This window comes from Oncorhynchus kisutch, linkage group LG1 (genome assembly GCF_002021735.2).
Source record: "Oncorhynchus kisutch isolate 150728-3 linkage group LG1, Okis_V2, whole genome shotgun sequence".
Lineage (NCBI taxonomy): Eukaryota > Metazoa > Chordata > Actinopteri > Salmoniformes > Salmonidae > Oncorhynchus > Oncorhynchus kisutch.
This window is the reverse complement of record NC_034174.2, coordinates 15,787,268-15,799,879: the sequence shown is the minus strand read 5'-3', so window position 1 is coordinate 15,799,879 and position 12,612 is coordinate 15,787,268. Positions and strand designations below refer to the sequence as shown.

Here is a 12,612-nt window from a genome sequence, read left to right as displayed (position 1 = left end):
TTCTCATGCCACTTGTCAAATGTTTTCTAGTTTATATGTAGATTAACTATATTGCCTGTTAGTGCAAATAATGAAAGGAACCCTCAACAAACAACATTCACATTCCAACAATGCAAAGTAAAAGCGCAATAGGCTACTTAAAATGTTTGTACGTGACCCTAATGGTTGGTTGTTTTTGTCTTGGCAGATAGGGGTTTTAATGAATAGTTGCCTCCTGTGTTTGTTTTGCATTCATGTTACGCGACCCCAGCCGTTTAAGCCCATTATAAACATATCTTGGGATTGTGGTCGGGCAACCTTGGTTCTAATTCCTGTTGGTGCAATGCTCCCGCTGTTCGCTACAGTGGATTGGGGTGTCAGAAGTGGGACGTCCAGGGGTGGCTTGTAGACATTACTAGCGCCCCAAGTGTGTACAGTATCATTTCAACAAACGAGCCATTTGAGGTACGTTCTTCCCTCCCGTGATGCATGTTGCTATGGCTAACAACAACATGGAGAGCGGGCCAGCAGCCTGGAATTCCTATCCGGAATGTTGGTGACGCTTGTTCCCTGATCTTGTCTAGATGGGATACAGCTTTTGTGAAATTGACGTCAATTATAATTTTGGGGTATTATGGCTAACCTTTACCCTTTCTCCGAATTCTCCTAACCTGCTGTCACGAAAATTGAATTTGACAAAAGCTGTATCCCTTATAGACGAAACGTTCATTGGTCCCCAGTTGTCACAGAAAGTCATGGAGGGAAGAAAATGGGTTCATCCAATCTTTACATAGGGGGGGGGACGTCCCAGTTGTCATCGAGTATGGATCTCAGCTGGGTATAATCAGTTTACCCAAGGTTACATTTTTTGGGGGGAAAATACAAATGTTTTAAGAGATCACAGTAAAAATTGTGTAGTTACCTTGAAATAATTATTTATCATTTTCTGTTATTTACTAGATGCACAACACCCCCCCTCCGTTTACAATGAGATGATCTGACATGACGAACTTCCTCCATGACTGACATAATGCCATTTTGATCTGAAAGTACAGCGGTGTTTCATGTTGTCGCAGATGCTTTTGAGCGTAAATATTTGCTTTACATCTGCAGTGATACGTGCATGTTAGATAAGAAAACGGAGTTAAGACTTCACGTTAATTATATGATTGCCCGATTTCAGTTTTCTTAGGCCACATTTCAATTTGTAGGACCAACAGTGCGATAGACGCCGTTAGCGCATTCATAGCCACATTGCTATAGCGAGGTCGTCGTCCGGTGTCGATGACACAGCTAGCTAACGTTAGCTAGCCAACCTAACAAAGGAACACTGGGAGTGGGACCGTGGTAGCCTCGTTTGCGAGAATATCTCAAACTCTATGTCGTTTAAATACAATTTGGTTTAATCAAGATAAATAGCGTCCATTTCAACATCTAAACTATTTTTTTGTTTGTTGCAAAACCTGTTTTTTTTTCACGACTGTTTTGTACCAATCGGTTCGTGTCATCGGGCATAGCCCTCTAAACACTTGACTATCTAACGTAAGCTTGCCAGTGCTGTGTTTTGGGCTAAGAAAAGGCGTTGTGCGTAAAAATGGCAGAGGTGTACATTCGCGTGGCCGAAGAAGAGAATGAGGAGCCCATGGAGATCCCATCCGAGGATGATGGCACAGTGTTGCTTTCTACTGTGGCAGCTCAGTTTCCAGGGGCCTGCGGCCTACGATTCAGGAGTCCAGTTTCGCAGTGCATGCGAGGGGTCCGTTTGGTGGAAGGGATTCTTCATGCACCTGAAAACGGCTGGGGCAATTTGGTCTATGTCGTCAATTATCCCAAAGGTATGGTGACGGACTTTTTACGTGTTATTTTATTAGCCACCAGCTGGTGGACAAATGCATTATAATACATGTATAATCAATTATTCAAGCGTCAACTGTTCCCTAGTTATATGCATCACATGGAATGAGTATCTAGCTACGCAAATGTCTGTAGTGTTCCAGCAGCGATTGAATGAGCTGTACCACACTATTTCAGACAACAAAAGGAAAATGGACGAGATTGATGCCTCCTCGGCTGTAAAGATGAAGAGGGGTGACATGAAGACTTCAGACCTGATTGTACTGGGGTTGCCATGGAAGACATCTGAACAGGACCTGAAAGATTACTTCAGCACCTTTGGGGAAGTCATCATGGTACAGGTAAAGTATCCGATTAGCAATTTCATTCATGCTGGTCACTTGAGTGCTGTGGATCCATTTTTTTCCCTTTTACACAGCTCTAATGTGCAAGGCCTTGCTATATCTGTGGTTCCTACTAAACTAACATTTGAGACATTTTAAAGTGGCAGTGAGCAGTTTAAACAATGACAAAGCGTTCTCTCCACCATTTTGCTACGGGTTGGATCTGGAGAAACAGCCACGCTCAAATTCATAGACTGAGCTATGGATGCAAGGACTGACCATCAATGATATCAACATCATAGTTTTAACTATGTTTTGATGGTATAGTGTTTCTCTTTAACAAACATTGGAGTAAAGCTTATTTTGGGTTGTGATGCGGTATGTAACTTTAACTAAGCTCATAATGCAGTTCTTAGTTATATTCTTCATGAATCAATGGGTACATATCATTTATGTCCCAAAATGAATGTAGCAACTGCAGATTAACCCAAAATGTTTAAAGGGGAAATGTAGGTTTTAACCCCATGCTCCTACTTACAGGTGAAACGAGATGTGAAGACTGGAAACTCAAAGGGATTTGGCTTTGTGAGGTTTACTGAGTATGAAACTCAAGATAAAGTGATCTCTCAACGCCACATGATTGATGGAAGATGGTGTGACTGCAAACTCCCCAACTCCAAGGTAGGTGTTTGTATCTGTATGGCATGTAGTAACATGGATCATTAATGGCAAGAGCGCTTATTTCAGACCTCAGTCCCACCACCTCCCCCTAATGCCATATATATTGTTAATGTGCGAGACTTTTTTTCTACCTTTTGTAAAACAGCAAGGTCCAGATGAGCCCATGAGAAGCAGGAAAGTGTTTGTAGGCCGTTGCACTGAAGACATTTCCGCTGATGAGCTGCGCCAGTTCTTCATGCAGTATGGCGAGGTCACTGATGTCTTCATCCCCAAGCCCTTTCGTGCCTTTGCCTTCGTCAGCTTTGCCGATGACCAGGTTGGTGCCACTGCAAATTGAAAGGCATTATTTTTTTTGCCATCTGCTGAATTACCCCTTTAATGTCACTGGCATGTTTTTTTTTCTGTCCAGGTTGCCAGTTCCCTATGTGGAGAGGACCTGATTATTAAGGGGGTCAGCGTGCACATCTCAAACGCTGAGCCAAAGCACGGCAGTAGGCAGATGATGGAGCGAGCAGGGCGGTTTGGAAATGGGTTTGGGGCTCAGGGCTTTGGTAGTAACCGCACAGGGTTAGGGAGCAGTGCTGGGAGTAATATGGCTAATTTTGGCAACTTTAGTCTGAACCCTGCCATGATGGCTGCTGCTCAAGCTGCCCTTCAGAGCAGTTGGGGAATGATGGGTATGTTGGCGAGTCAACAAGGGCAGACTGCCACCTCAGGCACCACCTCTACTGGGCAGACTAGCTCCACCAGGGATCAGAGCCAGGCCTACAGCACAGGCAACAGTAACTACGGCGCCAGCTCAGCCAGTCTAGGTTGGGGTACCGGTTCTAATTCAACAACCAGTGGTAGTGGGTTTAGCTCAGGAGGATTTGGCTCCAGTATGGAGTCCAAGTCTTCAGGGTGGGGTATGTAAGTAATAGTTTGTATGGTAAGTATTGTGAGATGTCTTTTTCCAAATCTATTTCTGGTGTTACGCGTATCTGATAGCTAAACGCTTTTGTCAAATGTTTTGTAAATTTGGAAAATGCTCAAGATTTAATTTAGAAAGTGTGAGGTGAATTATTATTTACCAGAGTGTTCAGCTTAAGTGCTACTTTAAGTTTGTCCTGACCTATTTTCAACTGGATTCTTAAAGGCATGTATTGTGAGTTGTGATGTTTCTGAAAATGCATGAGAAATCATCTATATATATATATATATTTGACAACAATCTTGCATTGGAAAGAATCTGGTTGAAACGGAAATGTTTAAGTGCAACTTTATTTGCAGTCAAGTTCAATGGAAAAACCTTCACTACAATCTCTTCTGCAGTTCACTTCTCTTCCATTTTCCCGGGAAGAAGCTCCTCTTTGGCAGCATTCTTTGGGTGATGTCAGTATCACTCTCCCTCTTCCCATCTGTAAATGCTTTGCCATCAAACAACGGCTTCACTCCGCATGTTCTAAGAGACGGTGGGTGTTTCATTTTTTATCCACTTTTTAATGGAAAGAACTGCGCAGCTGACATTTTAAGAACTCATGAGTGCGACTGAGGATGGCTTGTGGCGAAGAGTGAATCGATGAGTGAGCGAACGGAGAGAGAAAAAGAAAGCGTGAAACGGACTGGTTGTGCGATGAAAGAGCCCAATTTGACTGCTTTTGTGAGAGTGAATGGAAGCTGCAGATGCTACAAGCTCCTTCCCCCTAAAATGGACTTTCATTTAGTAGTACTTCAAGATCTTTTATTGTAGCAATGTTTCCTACCCTTATTGATCAAGTGCAGAAGTACTACACAAATGTAGTGTGGAATGTTGTGCTGAATATTTGTCTTGCTTATATAACCTACCTGACCTGAATGCTGTATGGTGTGTGTGGTTTCTTTCCTTGTTATTGATGCTCTGTAAGTGTGAACTTGATGTGGATGACACCTGCCGAGGACACTGGGGACGTGAGTGTTGGTGTGAGAGCATGGAGTGGTGTGGTTGTCATATTTCCCAGTGTGATTCAGTGTGTTTCAAAGGTGTTTTAGACATGTCAAATAAGAGTTCTCTAATAAAACGTTGTTTTTGAATAGATATGCTTATATGAATACTGGGTACTTTTGTGACATTTGAGTTGTCAAAATCTAATTTAATTCACATATCTAGGGACCTTGGACACTGCTGACCGAGGTTTCCATCTGAACCCGGACTGGAGTCAGTGTCCTGAAGGATGAAGACTGAAGTCCTCACAGGCTTGAAATGGGGTCTCTTATATTTATGGTAACCTAAAAGGAGTAGTAAGTTTGGATACATTTCTAATCAGACCTGATGAGTATTGTTTATTTGGCTATTTTAAAGTAACATTGCAGCATTGGGTAGAACTAATCTATTCTTTAGGACAAGACAATGAACAGGTTGATATTTCAGATTGTGTACACAGGATATTACAGCACATCTCAATGGTGAATGGGAACACCTGTTGCCCTTCACCATTGTATTGAACTGATGTTAATGTGTAGATCTGTAAATACATTTGGAGAAGACATTGGAACAGTGCTTACATTTCAACCAATGAAGATAATATTGCTGTACCACTTGGAATTGTAATCAATAAATATTTTCTGCAAGTTTGGTCGAGCAGTTTGCCGTATTAGTAAAAGCACACATGCTATTAACTGTCTGTATAATCGAACCCATTAACTTAGTACTAGGGTAGCATGTTTTCCCTCCCTACACCATCTCTATATTCTTCCTCTTCCCTGCAATCTTCTTCCTTGTGTCTCTCTGCTCCTGGTTGGCGCTGGCAATCTCTTCACTCTTCCTTTGTATGAAGTTAGACTAGAAAAGAGTGTTCATTATTTCAAACGTAGGAGACAATACCATTCCAAATACTTATGTTGCTGTGGAAAACTCCCTAATAAGGGTCCAAATATGACTGGTACCATAAAAACAGTTGTCAGGTTGGGTCCATCATAAAACACAAAGCTTCAAGAACTGACTGTTAATCAAACCTGTGACTTAATGTTAAATTAGCCAATACTCACCAGTGCAGTACTTCGACGAGCTGTAAGCTTCACATCCTCTACAGATACTGTGCTTCTTTTGGCATGCCTACAATTTATTATGAAACAGAAGCAAAATATTAAACTTCATGGTCTTGCTGAAGGAACCTTTTCTGTTTACAATGGACCATGCAGAGCATTTGATGCCAATCGCCCCACCTAACTGAACATTGCATAAATGAGGGACTGGAAATCATTCATTTGTGACAGCAGGATTGTCAGTCTGAATAAACACAGATTTCATAACATCAATACAAGCTGTGTGAAGACCTTTTACCTTGCAAAGGCCTCCAAGTCCTTTGCAAAAATATCTAAAAAGGAAAAAAAGAAATGCTGTCAATCATCTGAAACATACAAGCAGAAAATAATCAGTGGAAAGTGGCCCCCAGATCACCGATCCTCCACCAAATTTCACAGTGGGTGCGAGACACTGGCTTTTAGGCATCTAGGTCTCGCACCCACTGTGAAACTTGGAGGATCGGTGATGATCTGGGGGTGCTTCAGCAAGGCTGGAATCGGGCAGATTAGTCTTTGTGAAGAACGCATTAATCAAGCCACGTACAAGTTTGTCCTGGAAGAAAACTTTCTTCCTTCTATGACAATGTTCCACAACTCTGAGGATTGGTTTTTCCAGCAGGACAATGCTCTATGCCACACAGCCAAGTCAATCAAGGTGTGGATGGAGGACCACCAGATCATGACCAGCCCAATCTCCAGACCTGAACCCCATTGAAAACCTCTGGAATGTGATCAAGAGGAAGATGGATGGTCACAAGCCATCAAACAAAACCGAGCTGCTTGAATTTTTGTGCCAGGAGTGACAAAGTCACCCAACATCAATGTGAAAGACTGGTGGAGAGCATGCCAAGACGCATGAAAGCTGTGATTGAAAATCAGGGTTATTCCACCAAATATTGATTTCTGAACTCTTCCTAAATTAAAACATTAGTATGGTGTTGTTTAAAAATGAATATGAACTTATTTTCTTTGCATTATTCAAGGTCTGACAACACCGAATATTTTGTGTTATTTTGACCAATTGTCATTTTCCGCAAATGCTCTAAATGACAATATTTTTATTTGGGAGAAATGTTGTCAGTAGTTTATAGAATAAAACAAAAATTAGAATTTTACCCAAACACATACTTATAAACAGTAAAACCAGAGAAACTGATTATTTTGCAGGGGACGCTTCATTTTTCCCAGAGCTATATTTTTCACCTTGTCGGCTTGGGTATTCGAACCAGTGACGCTTCGGTTACTGGCCCAACTCTCTAACCGCTAGGGATTTTGACTACGTGGTATACAGCTACGACCGGAAATAATTTTTTCCGTAGCAGGTAAGGAGTATTAACATAGCAGGTTAGGGGAATTAGGTTATGGTTAGGAAAAGTGTTAGGGTCAGCTAAAATGCTCTCCTAATCTGCTACGAAAAGTCACTTCCGATCCTAGCTGTACTCCATCTAGTCACAACCTCCGCTAGGCTGCCTGACTATTTTTTTGCCACATCAGTACAGATGAAGGAAAGGAGACAAGGGGAACAATCTACATCTGACCATTGAGATACACAGAAAGTGTTATTTTTATTTATGATGCTGACGTCAGAGGACTTGATAGTCAATGTATGTATGGTCATCTGCCCATCTATCCTTGGTCTTTCAGGAAAACGATGAGGAAAGGAAGCCATGAGGGTGTTTGGACAAATCCTTTTGAGTCTCAAGATTTTCCAGTAAACCCCCCAAGACCCAAATATGTAAATAATATGTTGACAAGAATACCAAGCCTGTCATTTGGCAAGTTGGAACTCCAGTATTACCATGTTTACCAATCAAATCCATCCCACGTAGGGGCAGTTTCTGGACTGGGACAGAATAACATGTGAATTTGACTGGTGCTTGGACAGAGCAAACCCAAGGTGGAGACCGTGCACAAATATGTTCATAACGAACTCATCGGGGCCCTCTTGTTACCAGTCATGCACAGCAATCTCCCCTTCCCTAAAGACATTATTTGTTGATGTTTGTTATTATAATACTCACCACATTGCCTGAACGTCGTTTCAGCTATTGCTGCTATAACCTGTCGACTGAATTCCTTCTGATGATCCTCACCAATGCTTTGACACAGTCTTCCCACTGTATAGTGGACTGCTGCTTTCAGTCTCTACGGGTTTAGTGGAAACATGAGTAAATACTAGCCTTGTCCATCTTCACCTAACTGACACGTGCTTCCAAGACACATATATAATTGTGAATTAATAAATCAAAGGTAAAAGTTGCACCTGAAGTTTTCTTTCCTCCTCGTCCATTGCTGTTGCCATTTTCTCCCGACAGTTCACGTTAGCTCGGCAGCTAGTAGTGGATAGCATACATAGCCTATCACACTGGTTTACTCATACACTTTTTCACCAGATGATATTTAAAACAGAAAACGAAACAATATGTACAATCGTTTGTAGAGTAGCTAGCTAATGGGCATGGAATAATCTTTACGACAAATCAAATTCCGCTAAACTTGAAAAATTGCGCGCTTAGAAAGGCGGATGGTGTCATCCAATTGAACCAATACTAGGCCTATAGCACCACCTGCTGGGCTGGAGTATTACAAAACAATGCATTCATGGTCCAGTGCTTTATTCATGGTTTTTAGTAGATTAAATGTATTGTACATAATCACGAAATCCTCAAATGTATATCATGTTGTTTTTATTCATGTTGTTAAAATGTTGACTATTTTATTTGAATTATTTTGCATACTCAAAACATACCATGAGCATGTCATATTAGTGATACATTTATGAAGAATATTTAGCAAATGTAAGGTTGAAGAAATATTGGGCAAACTTTATGGTGAAAGAAGTATCAAGCACTCCTTTTATAAATCTGCTTGCAGACTTTATCCCCACAGGTGATTTCCTATAAGAGAGAGGAAAAATGAATAACAGTTAGACCTACTAATACAAATGCCATCAATGTAGTTAAAAGATATGAGTACATGCTACATGCCAGATAGAGCTCATCTCCTTCTATCCAGTGTGTCCACCCTCTGTTCTTCTTCTCTCCCTTCTGAACACACACCAGTTTATCATTGTCCCAGTTGACCACCGTCTGTAATTAACAAGAGTACTTATCATAATGGGTTGTGTGGACCATAACTTTAAAACACCTGGGACAGCGCCAGCTTGCTTTAAATAGGCTTATAGACAGCTCTGTTACATATTGTCCTCAATGTTGCCATATTAATGACCACAGTTCAATAAGCAATAAGGAGCAAAATAACAAAAAGGGTTCTATTCATCATGATAACGATATGACGTAAATGAGAAAGTGCCGGCGCCCATAGGAACTGTAAATTGCAAGTTTCTACCTGGACTTTTCTGTTATCCATGGCTTTGGTCACCTCCTCAAACTCTTCCCCAATCTTGAATGAGACTGTGTAGTTTTTGAAGGTAGTGAATGTTTTGATGGTGAAAGAATCCCCGTCTTGCTCAATCACTTTCTGAGGTTTCAACATGTTTGCAATCTTGCGTGTTGCAAAATCAATGCCTGTAAGGAAAGAAATCCTGCATGTGTTACAAATATATCCTAAGAGACTGAACATTTCCAATCCATTCTCAGTAAGAAACTGGTGAGCTAGGCTATGAATCATAATTCCAAAGTTACACATTTGAATTCTTCAGAATGTTTTTCGAAAGAAGTTAAGATTCATATTATATGGAGTTATAATTCTACTGGTGAGCATGTTGAGCAAAAGAAAGAAGGTAGACATTGCAATTCAATATTAGGAAGGTGTTCTTAATGTTTTGTACTCTCAATGTATATTATAATAATATATATTATAATTTAGCATTAAAAGTTTAAGTTTGTTCCACCTGAGCAAGTCTGACCACAAGTCACAGACCACTATGAGGACACCAAATGCGTTTGATGAATCCTTTTTGTCTTCTTCTAATGCCTTTGACGGGGAAAGTAATCCAAAAGTAACTGAAGAATCATAAAACACAGGACGAGATGTTAAAAACTGTCCATTGTGCCAATAGATGGTATGCACTCACATGAGATTTGCCGTGATGTTGACAGAGTGGCATGGGAGGTTTATTTCTTAGACTGGGTTAAGATGTCAATTTTGGGACACATCCTCAGTAGTGTGCCTTCGAATCAGTGGGTGTTTCGGCCTTTAATCATTAAACACCCTCATCAAAGGTGGCCAGCTTTAGGGTGATCAAGCCTTAGCTTGTGTCCCATGCCCAATTAAGATTTCCCACGGGACTATGCAAGGCAGGGGCGTCCTCTTCCCAGAGCCAGCCCTAAAGCTGACCGCATACCTCATATGCCCTCCTCAAGTTGGAGGCATCTGAATTGGGTTCTCAGGTGGGGGTGGGGGGTCATGAAGTTATAGCCCAGCAAGGGTCCTTCCGTTTGATCCAGATCCACTGGCTGCCTCTTTCAGCTGCTTGAGAAACTGCTCTGACGGTCTGCCGCAGAGCCTGTCCATGGATTCCAAGTTCTTTCAGCAACCTGATGGTGGAAGAAGCCACGAATCCTCTGCATCCCACTGCAACTGGCCAGACTTTTGCATTCCAGCCACGCTGAGTTGCGTCTCCTGCCAACTCTGTGTAACGCAGTTTCTTACGCCCGTAGGCCTCTTCAACAGAGTTTTCCCACGGGACTGTGAGCTCTATGATGTACACAGCCTTTTGTGAAGGGGACCAGAGTACCATGTCTGGCCTAAGGTTGGTAGAAGCAATCTCAGGTGGGAAAATGAGTTGCTGGCCTATATCGACAAGCATCTTCCAGTCCCGGGCCATGGCTAGGTGTCCAGTTTCTGGCTTCGTAGGAGGATGTTTGGGCCTTTTCTGTCCCTCCCGGATGAATGTTGTTGTTTTGACAGGATTGCTTGTTTTTGGAGGTAATGAATTGGTTGCACTCCTCTTGGTCTCAAGTGCTGCAGCCAGGCTAAGTAATCCGATTATGTTACAGATTTTTGGGTAGGCTAATACAAAATGTATGTTACTGATTACACTTTTGGACAGGTAACTAGTCACTGTAACATATTACATTTAGAATGTAACCCTAACCCTGCAGGTGCCCCCATATGCGCCACATACTAAAGAAAAAATAAACACACGCATAGAGTTCAGACAATAACAATCACATACATGTTATTATTGTTTTGAATTACTGACAGAAAAGAGAAATGAGAATTATGAAAACTTATTGATTTGAAAATACAGGCCTATCTAATTAATCAATAAAAGTGACAAAAATCAAAGATAATCAATTTCAGTTGAATAAAACGGTACACTACCCTACCTAATGTCCGCATTAATTAATTACCAACAGATAGAGTGAGTATTGGTTAAGTGGGACACCTGGCAAAGTGTGACACTTACGCTTTGTAATGGATATCTTTAAATGTGTACATTAACATTGCGCCTGTGTGTTAGTGAGGACGTATGTGATGATAATCATTGTGGGCGTGGCATTCCGTGTAATGACACCTGTCTCTAGGTGCCTAATGTTAAGGTTATAAAAAACTAAGAAAGGATATTCAGTGTCTAATGACGACCTATTTTGTAATGGGATGCCATTGTAAATCAAAATGACTGTAAATTGTTTTCTTACTACTCCCACCTTTTTAGAATATTGGCATTTTGACAGTGTCCCAGTATGCCAATCGCCTACTGTCAAAATGGGACACTCCTCTAGTCCATTTTAATGCAGAAAATATATTTCAGGGGATTATGAAATACATGTTTTCTTAATAGAAATCCATTTTCTAAATAGGATCACATGTTGCATTTCATTTTCCTCAAATCTTCTATCACCTAGCTTGCTATAAAAAGCTAGCATAGCTGCATTTTACTTAGAAAGATGTTACCTAACCAACATAAAAAATCCTAGCTAGCTATATTCATAACCTTACAGGTGATGACTAAAACAGTGCATTTGGCTGTATTTGACAATAAAACAGTCAATGAAATTGTTGAGGGGTAAAGGTCTTTCTGGTTTCATTCTACAAAATGTCCGTTAGAGTGTAATGTTGAGAATGTTGAGCTGATAGATCTAGATGAAGTTCATTTTATTTATAGGCTATACAATTACATATAGGCTACATCATAGAATTAATATCAAGAATGATGATGATAGTAATAATTATAAATGATCATTCTTAATGTTCCACAAAAATACATAAAGCATGTTTCTATACATTTCATTTGTATGAACAATTGAAGTTTATCATAAAAATATTGAAAATACTCATATACTCTAATTTATCCTTCTTTACAATAAAGAATGAAGTGTCCCACTTTGTCAATCAAGGTGTCCCAATTTGCCAGCTTTGACTTAAAAAATGTGTCCTCAGCACAATTTGTCTTTGTAGAAAAGAGCCATCCATCCTGTGTTTAATATTTCTTTCTTAAGCTGTTTAGAATATCATGTTGGGGGTTAAGACAATGGGATGATTCGGTAAGGTGTTCGGGATACACATTTTCATAACGTGTCCCACTTTACCAATACTCACCCTAATTAATTAATCAATAAATAGTCAATATTATTGTAATCAAAGTCACCTGCCTAAAAACATAAGAACATGTAAAAAGAGAACTTACCAAGAGCAACCATGTAACTTTCAAAGTTTTCATTACTAGTCATGTCCCATGTGCCACTGTAGTCGGTAGGCATGGTGGATACTTGTGTGGCCGTCTCAAACCTTCAATAGACAGCAGTTGTTAGAATGAAGATATTTAAAG

General features: G+C 40.6%; 2 protein-coding genes across 5 annotated transcripts; one reads left to right on the top strand and one right to left on the bottom strand.

The window, feature by feature from the left end:
• Nucleotides 1-795: 795 nt before the first annotated feature.
• On the top strand, nt 796-5,428 carry LOC109898680 (TAR DNA-binding protein 43-like). Of its 2 annotated transcripts, XR_002256395.2 has the most exons (6): nt 1,001-1,814; nt 2,011-2,174; nt 2,697-2,837; nt 2,983-3,153; nt 3,247-4,288; nt 4,963-5,428. XR_002256395.2 is itself a non-coding variant. In XM_020493759.2 (5 exons), the coding sequence occupies exons 1-5, from the start codon at nt 1,574-1,576 to the stop codon at nt 3,748-3,750; spliced, it is 1,221 nt and encodes a 406-aa protein (XP_020349348.1). In that variant the 5' UTR covers nt 796-1,573; the 3' UTR covers nt 3,751-5,428. The 2 variants fall into 2 exon arrangements, 1 of the variants encoding a protein (XP_020349348.1); XM_020493759.2 differs by having other exon boundaries at nt 796-1,814; nt 3,247-5,428.
• On the bottom strand, nt 4,082-12,612 carry LOC109898694 (retinoid-binding protein 7-like). 3 transcript variants are annotated; one of them, XM_031837969.1, is made up of 8 exons: nt 12,472-12,612; nt 9,225-9,403; nt 8,864-8,965; nt 8,140-8,773; nt 7,898-8,021; nt 6,136-6,169; nt 5,841-5,907; nt 4,501-5,634 (listed from the first exon to the last, which is right to left on the bottom strand). In XM_031837969.1, the coding sequence occupies exons 1-4, from the start codon at nt 12,542-12,544 to the stop codon at nt 8,720-8,722; spliced, it is 408 nt and encodes a 135-aa protein (XP_031693829.1). In that variant the 5' UTR covers nt 12,545-12,612; the 3' UTR covers nt 4,501-5,634; nt 5,841-5,907; nt 6,136-6,169; nt 7,898-8,021; nt 8,140-8,719. The 3 variants fall into 3 exon arrangements, with proteins under 3 accessions (XP_020349366.1, XP_020349379.1, XP_031693829.1); XM_020493777.2 differs by lacking the exon at nt 6,136-6,169 and having other exon boundaries at nt 4,082-5,634; XM_020493790.2 differs by lacking the exons at nt 8,864-8,965; nt 9,225-9,403; nt 12,472-12,612 and having other exon boundaries at nt 4,082-5,634; nt 8,140-8,710.